We start from the raw sequence: 15,044 nt of genomic DNA, 5'->3' as shown, positions 1-15,044 counted from the left end.
GTGCTGTCATCATTGCTTTGCACAAAAATGGCTTCACAGGCAAGGATATTGCTGCTAGTAAGATTGCACCTAAATCAACCATTTATCAGATCATCAAGAACTTCAAGGAGAGAGGTTCAATTGTTGTGAAGAAGGCTTCATGGCGACCAAAAAAGTCCAGCAAGCGCCAGGACCGTCTCCTAAAGTTGATTTAAGCTGTGGGATCGGGGCACCACCAGTGCAGAGCTTGCTCAGGAATGGCAGCAGGCAGGTGTGAGTGCATCTGCACGCACAGTGAGGCGAAGACTTTTGGAGGATGGCCTGGTGTCAAGAAGGGCAGCGAGGAAGCCACTTCTCTCCAGGAAAAACATCAGGGACAGACTGATATTCTGCAAAAGGTACAGGGATTGGACTGCTGAGGACTGGGGTAAAGTCATTTTCTCTGATGAATCCCCTTTCCGATTGTTTGGGGCATCCAGAAAAAAGCTTGTCTGGAGAAGACAAGGTGAGCGCTAACATCAGTCCTGTGTCATGCCAACAGTAAAGCATCCTGAGACCATTCATGTGTGGGGTTGCTTCTCAGCCAAGGGAGTGGGCTCACTCACAATTTTGCCTAAGAACACAGCCATGAGTAAAGAATGGTACCAACACATCCTCCGAGAGCAACTTCTCCCAACCATCCAAGAACAGTTTGGTGACGAACAATGCCTTTTCCAGCATGATGGAGCACCTTGCCATAAGGCAAAAGTGATAACTAAGTGGCTCGGGGAACAAAACATTGACATTTTGGGTCCATGGCCAGGAAACTCCCCAGACCTTAATCTCATTGAGAACCATCAGTCAGGATGTGGCCCAGAAGTTAATTGACAGCATGCCAGGGCAGATTACAGAGGTCTTGAAAAAGAAGGGTCAACACTGCAAATATTGACTCTTTGCATAAACTTAATGCAATTGTCAATAAAAGCCTTTGACACTTATGGAATGCTTGTAATTATACTTCAGTATACCATAGTAACATCTGACAAAAATATCTAAAAACACTGAAGCAGCAAACTTTGTGAAGACCAATACTTGTGTCATTCTCAAAACTTTTGACCACGACTGTATGTGTGCTATTGAGGGTGAATGGGCAAGACAAAAAATGTGTGCCTTTGAACAGGGTATGGTAGTAGGTGCCAGGTGCACTGGTTTGAGTGTGTCAAGAACTGCAACGCTGCTGGGTTTTTCACGCTCAACAGTTTTCCGTATGTATCAATGGTCTACCACCCAAAGGACATCCAGCCAACTTGACACAGCTGTGGGAAGCTTTGGAGTCAACATGGGCCAGCATCACTGTGGAATGCTTTCGACACCTGACGACGCCCGACGAATTGAAGCTGTTCTGATGGCAAAAGGGGGTGGTGCAACTCAAAATTAGGAAGGTGTTCCTAATGTTTGGTATACTCAGTGTATAGGTGTGTCAAATAATTCAAGCACACATGAACATTTATGGAACTAGACAGACCCACCTAACACAGATTACTGGAGAATGATTTTCATATTTGCACAACAAAGACAACTCAAACAAGAGCTAGATATGGTATGCCATCAGAATAGTACTCAAATTATACCTGAACCATGATTTATAACAGTCTAAAATAAATAACCAACACACGGAGAACAGGGTTGTTTGTTTCCATATTTTAATAGTTTGAGGATTTTAGTTATTTCTGTTTGGCAACGTTAAAACTGTCCGTAGCAACTAAAACCAAGACAAAAACCCCTAGAAACAAACCTGTACCAGGCAGTTAATTCAACAAGGTTGTCACATTAAAATGATCACGTAGTTGAGCAGTTGGTGACATTCAAAGCTTTCAGTTACAGCTATACCGCATCCTTAGAACTCAAATTATGTTAACAGCGGACTTGACAGGATGATATTGACAATCCATAATTTGGTTGTAGTCCATAATTTGTTTGATACACTAAAATGACGCATGTCATCATTTGTTTGTTGTTGCAGGGAGTCCCTTAAGTTGCTTTGAGCTGGGGAACACATCAGGAGGAGTGGACATCTGGAGGATTAGTTATTAAAAAGATCGGCAAATAAAAGACACAAAGTGCAAGTTTTCAAAGACGCTTTGAAATCAATGAAAAAGGAGAGAGAACACAGGCTCTTTCAGGAAGTAGACAAACATGCTTCATCCACTCACCCTTTTGATTGGGTACACAACCAGGAAGGAGTAGGTCACCAACTCTTTCATAACACCTGTTGTGTCAATTAAGTCAAATCAAGGGTATACTCAGTGGAGAACATTCAGAGCGTTGCAGATAGAAATATAACAAACAGAAGACATTGTTTAGTGAAGAAAACTACATTGATCTCTTCTAAAACATTCTGAAAGCTCTGAACGTTGTGCTTTTCTGAACATAAAATCGGTCTGAGTAGCTTCGGTGCCAGTCTGAATCTGCTTTTATCCGACTTGAGCTTATCTAAGCATTATTTAAAGGTCCAATGCAGAATTGTTATCTCTATACCAAATCATTTCTGGGTAACAATTAAGTACCTTACTGTAATTGTTTTGAATTAAAAATGGCCAAAAACTAAAATTGTTTCTTAGAAAATAGTAATTTCTCAAGCAAGAATTTTGCTAGGACTGTCTGGGAGTGTTCTAGCTTTTATTGGCAGAGAGGTTTGGAACTTTCGTATTGGTCTATTAACTAATATACCAATTTAATGATGTCACCAGGCAGGCCAAAACTCCATCCCACCAAAACAGGCTGAAATTTCAGGCGTACTTTTCAAAGAGCGCTTACACTAAAAGGGCATTACCATCATTTTCACAATATTTTTCCATCCTGGGAGTGAAAATATATATAAAGCAGAGGAAAATCACATTTTTGACTGCACTGGGCCTTTAAATAAAATGGAGAAACAGTCCAGCACCCATGCTAGTCGAGCAAAAACCAACAGAGCTATGTTTAATAGATGAAAAATGGCAGAAATCCCAAGCAAAAGTAAAAGCAGCAGCAGACATCCCAAAGAAAAAGAACATGGATGGATGCAATGACAGGATCAACAGCCTGGGCCAAGTTGGGAGGACTGAACAGCGCACCAATGCAGGACTTTATTTGCGCGTCTTCAACGCTCGAGTCAACAGCCGACAACATTGTCACTTAATTTCATCCATGTTGAATCTGTGGTAGGAAAGTTTAACTCTGTACAACTCAACCCCTCACGGTACAGTAGTAGTCCAACGCCTTTTACAGTCATTCACATCCCCATTGTCTCACTACATTACCCACAATGCCCCACATCCAACCCCTGGGTACATCCACCAGTTACGCCACGGGTTGTCATAGGCCTAAAATCCTCCAATCTTAAGTCCTTCCTGGTTCCGTCAGTCAGCCCCCCCATGTTTCTCGTCTCCTCCTCACTAATGGTGGAACTTGAAGTGGTAGTTGCCGCCGGACTCGAAGGGGTTGAAGTGGAAGGGCCATCCCTGGCCACCCTGACTGCCTCCTCCCTGCTGACTCTCTGGGTCCAGGGGGTCCTCACCGGAGTCAAACTTCTGGCGCATTTCTAAAGGTTAGGGGTAGGGAGACAGGAGTAATGCACAACAAGTATCCAGCTATGTTTTCAACACAAATGTAGATTCCAGAAATTAGGTCCGACAGGATGTCATCATACTGCAAATAGTTTACAGCTTCCTAAATACAGTCATAGATTTTCCAGTATGGGAGGGGTTAGTTAGTAGTGATCTTATCTACCAGCTTGATCAACACGATCAGGTACATATACAGTACATTACCTGGGTCGGTGAGCACCTCTTTAGCAGAGGCGATGTCGATGAACCTCTTCTCTGCCTCCTTCTTTTCCGACTCCTCTCTGAAGTTGTCAGGATGCCACTGTTGGGCCAGCTTCCTGTACGCCTTGATTATTTCCTGTTTGTTGGCACTCCTGGAGAAAAATAACATGTTGGTAAGGTAAAATCTTGTTTGAATACAAGGAGCAAATACATCCCCATTTCCTTGAGGTGATCACAGATTATGAGAATGTTCAATAGAATTAACTTGTCCAATCGCTTATAGATCACAAATAGACAGTAGATTATGCCAAGGAAGGAAGGAATTATGCTTTGAAGTAGTATTTGAACAGGGCTGCCTTCTCTAGGTCAGTCATACCTATTGACACCCAGGATCTTGTAATAGTCCCTCTTCCGGGAGAGCTTGAGCAGTTTCTGGGCTCGCTCCAGACCTTCCCTGATCTCATTGTTCTCCATGTCAAACTCTCTCGCTTCCTGGTAGTCCTCCACCCCTAGAGAGAGAGAGGGAGGGAGAGGGGGAGGGAGAGCGGAATAAGGAAAAAAAAGGCAGAGAGACAAAGATAACAAAATGGATACTTGACAAAGCTGGGTACAATGATCCAACTGGGATTTGGATGTGCAGTAATCAGGGCGGCTTTAGGACTGGCTCCTGTCTACAAACACTGTTTGTTTACGTGGTAGGTTTGAAAGCCAGTGTTTGAGTACTTGACGGAGGGGAAACGAATGCGACACAAAGTCTTATCACTACATGTCATCATTCTCTTTGCTACAGTAATACCATGGTGAAAGTACCTTTCTCGTAGTCCTGGTTAAGGATGAAGGCCTCAGCTCTGTCTCGGAGGATGTTGATGTTGCGTGGGTCTCTCTGGTGAGCCTCTGAACAAATGTCTATTGCCATAGCAGGCATCTTGTTCTGGTGGAGACAAATGGAGAAACGCTTATAAGCATTATCATTGGTTCCCATTCTATTTGTAATTACTTAATTAGTAATATCATTTTAAAGTTATGTGAAATCAGCAGTTGTAAAAGCAATTATGAGATTTTCGATACACTACCAATTGACTTGACTTCAGTAGAGCAATAGGTCATGCTAATATACATACATACATACATGACTATGGCCATAGAAATGGTCCACTCCATGGGTTAAATGTGTCTATGTGATGGGACCCACCTTGACCAGGCAGAAGCAGATCCTCTCCTTGGCCTTATTGGTGTAGTAGGGTACATTAGGCTCTGTCCTCATCACTGACTCATACTTATCTATGGCCTCCTGATACCTGAAAACAAACATTCAATAATATTCATTTTAGGACAAGAGTTAAATAGAACCACCATACAATAGTCATATCTAAAATCTACCAAAGTGGATACAAATAGGTTAAGTGATAAAACTGTCAAAGAAACCTGAAATATAAACCTGTCGAGGAACACAATAACTGAAATAAAAAAAACTCCCATAGGGATTGAAACATTGCCCACATAGGGATGGGATACCATATAAGACCACATAGGTAGGCAGGGATTGACCTTAAGGGTTGCCCTATTGCTTAGGGTGTATGAACTGAGCAGTCGCTCAAGTTGAGCCTGCTCTGAGGTTGCCCCATTAGGCAGGTGATTAAAAAAAAGGTGAAAACAACCAAAGAATTCCAGTAGCCTAAAACATACTGCATCTTTCTGGTTCCTCCCCATTGTTTAAGTGAAAGAGACTATTTAGGGCATTTATGGTAGTCGGGCAAGTTGAACCTTCTCCAATGTTCTCCAAAATACATAGAAATCCCCTATGTGTAGGTGAAAGGCAGGCAACATATGGTACCTCTGCGTGTAAATAGCTAATTTACATTTTCGGGCCAGTGATCATAATTTTCAGGCAACCAAAAAATACTCCTGATTTGTCCGATGGGCAAGTGCATTTCATTCTTTAATGTCAATCCCTGGAAGGAAAACACAAGTAAGAGAAACCCAGACAGGGACTAGACTGCCATACTAGCTAGATGCAGTGGTACTGACCTCTCCTCCTGGATGTGCTCCTCGGCAGAGTCCAGCTGCTTGCTGAGCTTCTTCACTTGTTTGTAATGGGAGAAACACTCCTTGTCGTCCTGGTCCAGCTTCAGACAGTCCCGGATGTGACTGCAAAGGGAGAGGAAAGAGAGATAGAGATTTACACAATGTAAAGCGGTTTGAGATTTTTGCCTGTAAAATAAATAAAAAGATAGTATTTAGTATGTTTGAAAGAGAGTGAGCATTCTTTACTAACTCTCAAACTTCAAGTGTCCCAAAATCAACCACAGATACAAAACCACAAACCAATGTTGCTCTGAAGCTCACAACCTCTTAATTTACATGTATTTGCTTGGTAAATGTGGGTGGTTGTTTGTTTAAATCACTCCGCCCTATTACTAATACATGTAAAGTGTATTAGTGAGTGTACCCTAGTGACTCCTGGTGCTCCCCCAGGCTATAGTGCAGGGTGCTGAGCTTGAGGAAGGCAGCGCGGTTGTCGTTCCTCAGCCGGGTGGTGGGGGTCAGGTCCTGGATGGCCTTCCGAGGGTCTCCCAGACGAATGTAACATTCAGCCCGGAGCTCCCGAGACTCAGGGTCCCAGGGGGAGAGCTAGAAAGAGAGAAGGATGAGAGGTAGGGAGGGAGAGGTCAGTGGTGTGCATTTGTCCTTTTTGTGCATTTATGATTTGATACCAAGACTGTTGAAGTATTGTGCACCACAGTTTGATGAAGGTATTGAGGATCAAGTTTAAGAGGCTAGGTGAAAGAGTTCTCAATGATTAGGCCCTGTAGCAGAGCTAAGCCCTACCTTCATGACCAGGCCCAATGACTAGGCCCTATGGTGGAGCTACTCCCTACCTTCATGACCAGGCCCAATGACTAGGCCCTGTGGTGGAGCTGCTCCCTACCTTCATGACCAGGCTAGGCCCTGTGGTGGTGCTACTCCCTACCTCTACGACACGGTCCAGCACAGTGATAGTGGTGCTGTAGTCTCCTCGGTGGTGGGCCGCGTGGGCCTCCTCCTGCAGCTCATCCAGCTCGTTGGCCCTCATCAGCTGGTCCCGCGCCTCATCCTGGTCAGGGGAGCGCTGCAGCTGAGGAGGAGAAAATTGAAATTAAAAAGTTAACGTTTCTGAAGAAACTGTGCGACATAGCAATTATAAGCTTGTAATAAATATATAATAGAGCACTCATATCAGGTCTATAAATACATAATAGCACACAACAATTCAAATAGTGTATCTTTCAGATTCCCTTAACCTCGCCCACATCATATAATTGCAATAACAAAAGGATAATGAATGAGATAAAATGGCAATATGAGACTGTGATAGGATGCGATGATGGTATGGGCATTCGGAAAATACAGCAGTGAGATTTTGGTTGACAGACGGATAAGGTGCATCTAGACATATAAATATAATTAATAGTATGGTAGTAGTAGAATAGTAGTTATATTTTTATGAATCTAGACTTACCACAGCCTCAAAGTCCTCACGGGCCTCCTGGGTGTTACCCTGCTTCAAGAGGATATTCCCTCTCTGCAGTCTGGCCTGGAAACATGGAGGCAGAGAGAGGGAAGAGGGGATATGGAGGAGAGAGGGAGGGAGATAGAGAAAGGGGGAGAAAGATACAGATAGCCAGATTAAGAAACAGAGAGTTAAAAACAATTTCACAAAATTGTTGTTCATACCCGTAATTTATCATGATAACAGAGATTATGTTGTTGACAACTGTCTGTGTCCACTCACAGCGAGGAAGTCAGGTTTGAGCTGGATGGCTCTGGTCAGGTCCGGCAGGGCAGACTTGGACTTTCCCATAGCCAGGAACACAGCTGCCCGCTTGTAGTAGGTCAGGTAGTTCTTAGAGTCGCCCTCTGAGGGAAGGGATAGGGTAAAATACAGTAGATAAGTATGAGAACACATTTGATTTCTACTTTCATGTGGCTATTATTTATTAGGCGTACATGGACACATTTGACTGAAAATGTGTAGTTGACTCAATGTGTTGACCCAAAAGAATAAGGGAGATAGAGAAAGAGAGATCTGAAATGATGTGTGACAAAGTCTGTAAAATAATCCATCACTTGAAGGGACTTTGTTATGTGGAAGCCGCTTGACTTATTACAAACGGAGTACAGACGGAGGGATATAGACAGAGGCAGGGAGACAAACAAACAGGCTACATGGGCAGAGATGATGGAGATATCATGATGTGTGTGTCTGGTTGGTAACCTTACCCACTGCGGAGTGGTAGTGGGACAGGGCCTCCGCCAGTTGACCGGCAGCCAACAGTTTACGGCCCATCTCCAAGTGCTGCTCAATCTCCACATGAGTTGCCCCCAAGACACCTGAAACAAAACACTTAGTGTGAGCCTCTTGGAAGCCCCCATAGGCAATAGCTCACATAACCACATAGGAACTGACCTAAATGAAGGAAACAGAGACAGTGTAGCTATGTTCATGAATGCTGTGCCATTTTAACTGTAGACATTCCTCCCTCTAGATTTAAATCATAGGATTTGTTTGTAAAGGGAGTATATAAAAAAAGGTAAACCAATAGCCATAGGGTTTGGCTAGCCTAGCTAGCTAGCCTACAGTAGTTATCAAGTAGGGGCACAGCAAACCACCTGATTATCCTGTACAATCGGTCGTAGCATACCTAGCTAAGGAAATAACCTAATACGTAGTTATCGGTCTTTTTTTTTATCAACAACTCTATGCAGACTGAACTATTCGGGCAAAAACACACTGCTATATTGCTTGCTTGCTATCTATCTGTCTGTCTGGTCTTACCGTCCAATTGGAGGTCCAGAATGACACAGAGCAGTGACAAGGAAGACAGGACCCCGCTGAGACCTTTCCGTCGGCCCGACTCCATACTTATATACTTCACACTTCCCCTGGAGTTGTATATTTCACGTCTCTGATAGAATTGAATTGCAAACTACGTACGATATCATTTAAACGGTCATTTTCTTCATTACGTCTTCATCGTTTCCCCCCCCTGAACCTTTGAGGCTATATGTATTTATTGTCCGGTTAAGAAATAGTTCCGAGTGACACCGTGGACAGCCACTGGAAGGTTCCTATAATTTAATCGCGTAGGACAACGTTGTTTAGACACCCAGGTTTGAGCAGAAATATCGCATGGATCTAAGAAATTATTATAGTTGTCTCTACGTGGCATGACATTGAATAACTTCGGCAGCTGTCAACATAGGTGCTTGGTAAAGTGAGACTTCTCCCGGTCCCGTTTTTACCCCCTCCTTCATGGATTCAAATGCCCTACATTTCTGTGCGGCGAGTGGCCAGTCCTAGCAGCACACATCCTTGTTGCCTACCAACGTGGGGCGGTCTCATTGGATGAACTATTTTAGCTCGTAGACAACACTCCCATGTCCATGTATGGCACTGAACGCCGTCACTGTACAGGCAGTGGACATACCATAATCATCATAAAGGAATATAATTGATAGGCTTAGCCCTTCAGTGTTCTATCTGTGGGCCTACCATATGTATATTGTCTGTGATAATAATAAGCATATGGTTGATCATGTTCATTCCTCACTAGAAACCGTTACGCCTGCTACGTTAGGTTACTAGATACAAACCAAATAGGAATTTTAGTATTTAAGTAATACTTTTATTGGGTGAAAAACAAAAAACAAAAACAAACATTCATAATGGCATAGGACCGCGACTCCCATCTCAGACATTATAAAACTGTACAAACAATACAAAACACCTCGATGACAGAAATAGATATCAATACTTGAGAATCAACTGTCTTAATCTGCTGGTTTGGACATTCCCCTAGATCTAGACGTTTCATCAAATCATCCCTTTTCTAAAGAAGACAACTGATTGTCAAAATGCCATGCTAACATGAGCCCATATAATTATGAAAATAAGATTATTGAAATTGACATATAATTCATGTTTCAGTCATTAGACATCTCAGCTATTGTACATTATTTTACAGGCGACATGTTTTCACAGTGCACCACAACAAAACTAACAGACATAACGTCTTCAATATGAGATGATTGATCCAATTATGAAATACATAATCCTACATAGTATAACATTTAATCTCCCTCAGCACTATAGATATCGTTTACACATCTTCAACAACTGTGCGATCAACAGTGAGTCTAGTTTGTAGGCATTGGACATGGTGGATAAAGGTGGTCAAACGTAGGCGTTCCGGCCATAGGAAGTGGCAGCCTGACTCTGCGATGGTGCAATGCCAGAGTGCACTGTGCCCCTGGGCTGGTAGGGATAAGGTCTGAGGAAGAGGACGAGAGGAAGAGTGGGTGAGGAGGACACACATAGATCAAATAAAACCACCAATCGCCAACACACATGCATTAAGGATTGAAACACACACAGACACACACAGACGCACACAGTATCCACTGAACTCACTGTTTCTCAGACGTGCCCAGTTTGCAGGCACATGTCAAACAAGACCCCCCAACGATAGCAAGAATAGCAGAGCACCAGCCAATGTAGAGGCCCTCTCCAATCTCATACCTGCAAAACATAGTAGGTCCTACATTTAATCAAGTTCATAAACAGTAGGCTATTACGTGTTGGTTTGATGACTGCTCTTCTGTCTAAAAGACAGCAGAGGGCAGCAGTGTGCCAGTAGCCTAATTGCAGTAATTGGAATGGGTGGTAATTTCCTTCTCACTTACTTTGTCCCAGGATAGAATGGATCAAAGAAGTCCTGGGTGATGTTGAAAGCGTACCAAGATACTGAGATCATTGTACACAGGCCTGAGAGAGAGACAGAGTGTGTGTATGTATGTATGTGTGTGTGTGTGTGTGTGTGTGTGTGTGTGTGTGTGAGAGAGAGAGAGAGAGAGAGAGAGAGAGAGAGAGAGAGAGAGAGAGAGAGAGAGAGAGAGAGAGAGAGAGAGAGAGAGAGAGAGAGAGAGAGAGATTATTTAAGTGAATTGTGCACAAGATAATTAAGAGTTGGCAGTTATGACTAGAAACAGTTATAGAAAACAGTTTGATAATATCCTTTTACCCTGAAGCAAGAAATGGACACCTCCAACACCAGCTATTCTACCCTTTAGAACCATGTTATCTCCAGCTGCTTTAGAACACTGCATCCCGATCAGGGTTGCAAGGAGCCCGATAGATCCGAAAATAATCGCAGCAATCATTAGTGCTCGAGACGCCTGGATATATCCTGCAGGACAGAGCATATGAATAAACACAAATGGTAACTTTTACAAACAAGATTAGTTGGCCTATAACATGTTTTTTTATACTGTTATAACAAATACGATGATTATTAAATTGGTTTCAAATGTGATTTGTACAGAAACATATTGAGTTCTACACATTTGTATAGCCAAATAGTAGCCAATAATTATGTTGATATTTAAGGATATGATCTATTGAAATGGAACTGCCTTCTGTTTTGTATTTAGTAGAGAACTAAATTGTGTAGCAAAAAAAGGTCTGATTTGAATGGTTCATCTCAACCAATGATTCACCCTAAATTTATTGTTTATTAATGTCATTCTTGGATGACCATATTTTAACCTTTTGACCTTTCAGACACAAATGAACAATTTCTAAGAAAAAGTGTAGCATATGGGCCTTTACATATTTGTTTAATTACAACAAAACAATATCAACACAGGCAATAAATCAATTTATTCCTTAACATAATTTTTTCTATCGAAAATATTATATTTCTCTAGGATGTCCATACCATTCAGGGCGAGCAGAGAGGGGAACTCACGACAGTTGTGGACACCTGTAGAGTCCGTGGCACAGGACATCCATAGGTTCTCATAGATGGTGGAGGTAGTGATGACGTTCCCGTCAACGGTGGAAACCTTCCAGTAACGGTTGGGTATAGCTATCCCCACCATCACCCATCCTATAAACCCAAGCAGCAAGGCGACGACCTCCACAATTGGATCCATTCTGGTTTTTTCAAGTATTTGGTGATAAATAAAGAGAGAAAAAGGCTATAAAAAAAGAGAGAGAAAGAAACAGGGTATTTCCCTTCGTTAGGTTGTATCCTCTTTGATTTGATTCGATGAACTTATTTTTGTTTAGGATATTTGTGCTAAAAAACAACAACATATAGTTCACCGGTGCAAATGCTTTTGAGTGTCTGTTCCCCTTGGACACGATTGTGTTAGGTTGCCAATGAGAAGGTTTGTTGAGAGCAACAGATATGCTCAATGATTTATCATTGCCTACCAGTGTTCTCTCCCACCCCCTAACACACAGGTACACACACACATACTCACACACTCTCCTTTTCTCTCTCTCTCTCTCTCTCTCTCTCTCTCTCTCTCTCTCTCTCTCTCTCTCTCTCTCTCTCTCTCTCTCTCTCTCTCTCTCTCTCTCTCTCTCTCGCTCTCTCTCTCTCTCTCTCTCTCTCTCTCTCTCTCTCTCTCCTTGCTCTCTCTCTCTCTCTCTCTCTCTCTCTCTCTCTCTCTCTCTCTCTCTCTCTCTCTCTCTCTCTCTCTCTCTCTCTCTCTCTCTCTTGCTCTCTCTCTCTCTCTCACCTGCTCTCTCTCTCTCTCTCACTTGCTCTCTCTCTCTCTCTCTCTCTCTCTCTCTCTCTCTCTCTCTCTCTCTCTCTCTCTCTCTCTCTCTCTCTCTCTCTCTCTCTCTCTCTCTCTCTCTCTCTCTCTCTCTCTCTCTCTCTCTCTCTCTCTCTCTCTCTCTCTCTCTCTCTCCAGGCCTATCTCTCTTTTGCATTTTATAGCCTGAAACTGAACAGGTGTCTATCAGGCGGCGGAGACTCACGAAAGTCCAATGGTTGCACTATGTCCTTTATCTAGTGTGTTTGCAGTATGTCTGAATACATGAAAGTTGACTTAGCCTACATTTATTTTTAGGAAATAAATAATTGAACATATTATAATGGTTGTACTAATGTAGACATTGAGATATTACATTGTCCAACATTACTTCCAAAATATGTATTCTCTTGTGATACAATTTATTTCTCCTTATTCTTAATTTGATACATAGCCTATTCATATTGTTTCAATATGAAATTCAGTTTCTGCATCATTGCATGTTGACCTATGCCAGGTCCACTAAAGAACACAGGCAACGTGATGTTGATGCTGACAAACTCCTTACTGGAGTTTTAAAGTGATGACAGGAGATCTGGCCAAAATGTGTTTCTCAAGTTATATTTGTTTAGGTCGTAAATTTCATTGCTTCAAGGCCAACTGACACAAGGTCAACTGACACATTTACCATCCCACTAAAACTGCCCAGTTCCAAGTAACACTCCCAACTCACATAGGCTACCATCTGTTGCATGGTTATTGTAAGTGTAACATAGTCACTCACTTCCTGGAACCCAGATCCCCACTGGAACCCAGACCCCCACTAATATGCCCATTCAGAACAATGTAAATCCTTAACCTGATTCAGTGACAGGGGGTTGAAGTATGAGGATAAAAAGTTGGTTAAGGGATCGTAAGTAAGCATTTCATGGTAAGGCCTACACCTTTAGTATTTGGCGCATGTGAATCGGTCAAAATACCAATTAGTGGGAAAATATCAGCCTTAATTTAATTACCTTGATAGACAAGGAGAGACTGCAATCCACAATTTGGTTTTGTTAAATTAGCCACTGCCACCAATCGCTAATATAAGCATTTTCTAAACAAACTACAGAGAAGGGCATTTAGATTTCTATATCAGTTTGACGGGAAATCCAACTTAGTTTCTCCATTGTCCATTATACCAGAGTAATTTATCAGATTACTGGCACCCACACATCCTGTATACACACACTCTTCTAAGCAGTGCCGTTATTGAAATGGTAATAGACAGGTTTTTTATTTTACACTTGCAGAGTAATCACATTTTAATGATGACAAATACCTGTAAAGAGTTAGGGAAAGTTACACACCCTTCAATAAAAAAAAATTCACAGTGAAAGTCATAACAACATGAAGAACTAATGGTTCGGACAACAGCTCAGAAGTCATGATGTGGCAGAGGGAGCCATAAAAGTAGGCTTTGGTAAACATGGCCACCCATAAAATGAGACGTTTATGACTGTGTATAAAACATCTTTCATCTCTCGTTTTCAGAGCAAGTGAACTCAGGTGCAGGCGGACAACAGAGCTAGCATGGTATAGGCTAGACTACATTTACTAGGTAGTACCTCAATACTCTAAAGAAGCTTTCTCTCTCATTTACTGACATGAAAGAACTGGACAGATAAAAAACAATGTATAACAACAGGCATCTGTATCACTTTCACCTGTCCTTTGTTTTCAAATCAGTTCAGATGAAGAAGAGGAGATGAGAAGATGAAGAAAGGTAGCCGCAGACTATTGAGATGCAGCCTTAAATAGTGAGACAACGACCCAGTTCAAATATATAAAGCATGCACCCTTCATATGATATTCACTGGGTGGTGTTGTGTTGTGTTGTGTTTCACTTATTGGATGACACAAATGCATTAGTCGTTTCACTGTTCCAACACTAAAATCTATTTGTTAACCAGACTTTTATCTCTTTTCGTAATGACCGTTCCTGACACTTCATGAAAAATGTACACATATTTCCAGGGAGGGTGCAGCCTGTGGCACCACTGCCTTGTCTCACTCAGTGTGTTCTTCTGGAGCGATTTTAAAGGCCCTCCTATTGTCCTTCCATGTAGTTTTCACAAATGTGTTTGCTTGTTTTAAATTGGATTATGTCTCCCTCTGCTACAGCATGGCTTCTGAGCTGTTGTCCGAACCATTACTTCTTCATGTTGTTATGACCTTTACTGTGAAAACTACTTTTTAATTTGATTTTTCATGGAAGGGTGTCATCATTAAAATGGGATTACTCTGCAAGTGCACTGGCTAAAGCTGCGAGCTAGGGGTTGGTTGGGCATAGATGTAGAGTTAAAGTTAGTCTAGACCAGGTTTTTTAAAGTACTTTTTCACCTTGAGACCCAATTGAGAAATTGACCGTCCTCCCGTGACCCAAATCATCCTCAACGACCCAAATTAAGAAGAAATAGTGTGTGATTATAGATGTATTCTCATAACTTAGGACTCACCTCTCACAAGCCCTGGTCTAGACCAGTGTTTCAGTGTTGGGACCCACAGGTCTATGTTAATTTCACTCCAGCTAGGTATCAATTAGGCACTAAGTACTGTATCTGAGTGGTTTTAAATTATTCGTTTTATAGCTGTAATATTTCATAACATTTGGACTATTTGATGGATCCTTGTGATGTCCTTGGTGTA

General features: G+C 42.1%; 2 protein-coding genes across 3 annotated transcripts; both read right to left on the bottom strand.

The window, feature by feature from the left end:
* Nucleotides 1–2,714: 2,714 nt before the first annotated feature.
* LOC121572114 (dnaJ homolog subfamily C member 3) lies at nucleotides 2,715–9,091 on the bottom strand. The gene is made up of 12 exons (XM_041884034.1): nucleotides 8,584–9,091; nucleotides 8,028–8,138; nucleotides 7,540–7,664; nucleotides 7,267–7,341; nucleotides 6,739–6,882; nucleotides 6,217–6,398; nucleotides 5,796–5,915; nucleotides 4,960–5,065; nucleotides 4,578–4,698; nucleotides 4,144–4,276; nucleotides 3,771–3,919; nucleotides 2,715–3,541 (listed from the first exon to the last, which is right to left on the bottom strand). The coding sequence occupies exons 1-12, from the start codon at nucleotides 8,666–8,668 to the stop codon at nucleotides 3,396–3,398; spliced, it is 1,497 nt and encodes a 498-aa protein (XP_041739968.1). The 5' UTR covers nucleotides 8,669–9,091; the 3' UTR covers nucleotides 2,715–3,395.
* A 320-nt stretch (nucleotides 9,092–9,411) lies between these two features.
* Nucleotides 9,412–12,061, bottom strand: cldn15a (claudin 15a). 2 transcript variants are annotated; one of them, XM_041885023.1, is made up of 6 exons: nucleotides 11,914–12,060; nucleotides 11,525–11,786; nucleotides 10,829–10,993; nucleotides 10,491–10,572; nucleotides 10,219–10,326; nucleotides 9,412–10,078 (listed from the first exon to the last, which is right to left on the bottom strand). In XM_041885023.1, the coding sequence occupies exons 2-6, from the start codon at nucleotides 11,739–11,741 to the stop codon at nucleotides 9,982–9,984; spliced, it is 669 nt and encodes a 222-aa protein (XP_041740957.1). In that variant the 5' UTR covers nucleotides 11,742–11,786; nucleotides 11,914–12,060; the 3' UTR covers nucleotides 9,412–9,981. The 2 variants fall into 2 exon arrangements, with proteins under 2 accessions (XP_041740957.1, XP_041740958.1); XM_041885024.2 differs by having other exon boundaries at nucleotides 11,555–12,061.
* Between the last annotated feature and the right edge of the window lie 2,983 nt (nucleotides 12,062–15,044).

This window comes from Coregonus clupeaformis, unplaced genomic scaffold, assembly GCF_020615455.1.
Source record: "Coregonus clupeaformis isolate EN_2021a unplaced genomic scaffold, ASM2061545v1 scaf0327, whole genome shotgun sequence".
Classification (NCBI taxonomy): Eukaryota; Metazoa; Chordata; class Actinopteri; order Salmoniformes; family Salmonidae; genus Coregonus; species Coregonus clupeaformis.
Note: the sequence above shows the minus strand (reverse complement) of the source record. Positions and strands in the feature narration are given on the sequence as shown.

Bases quoted from the DNA above. Each gene is read 5' to 3' on its own strand.
- cldn15a (XM_041885023.1), bottom strand. From the start codon at position 11,741: ATGGATCCAATTGTGGAGGTCGTCGCCTTGCTGCTTGGGTTTATAGGA. The intron at 10,994-11,524 runs GTATGGACATCC...TCTGTCCTGCAG, and splicing joins CTCTCTGCTCGCCCTGAATG to GATATATCCAGGCGTCTCGA. The intron at 10,079-10,218 runs GTGAGTTCAGTG...CCTCTTCCTCAG, and splicing joins CTGGGCACGTCTGAGAAACA to ACCTTATCCCTACCAGCCCA.
- LOC121572114 (XM_041884034.1), bottom strand. From the start codon at position 8,668: ATGGAGTCGGGCCGACGGAAAGGTCTCAGCGGGGTCCTGTCTTCCTTG. The intron at 4,277-4,577 runs GTACTTTCACCA...CTCTCTCTCTAG, and splicing joins TAACCAGGACTACGAGAAAG to GGGTGGAGGACTACCAGGAA. The intron at 3,920-4,143 runs GTATGACTGACC...ATTTTTCTCCAG, and splicing joins AAGATCCTGGGTGTCAATAG to GAGTGCCAACAAACAGGAAA.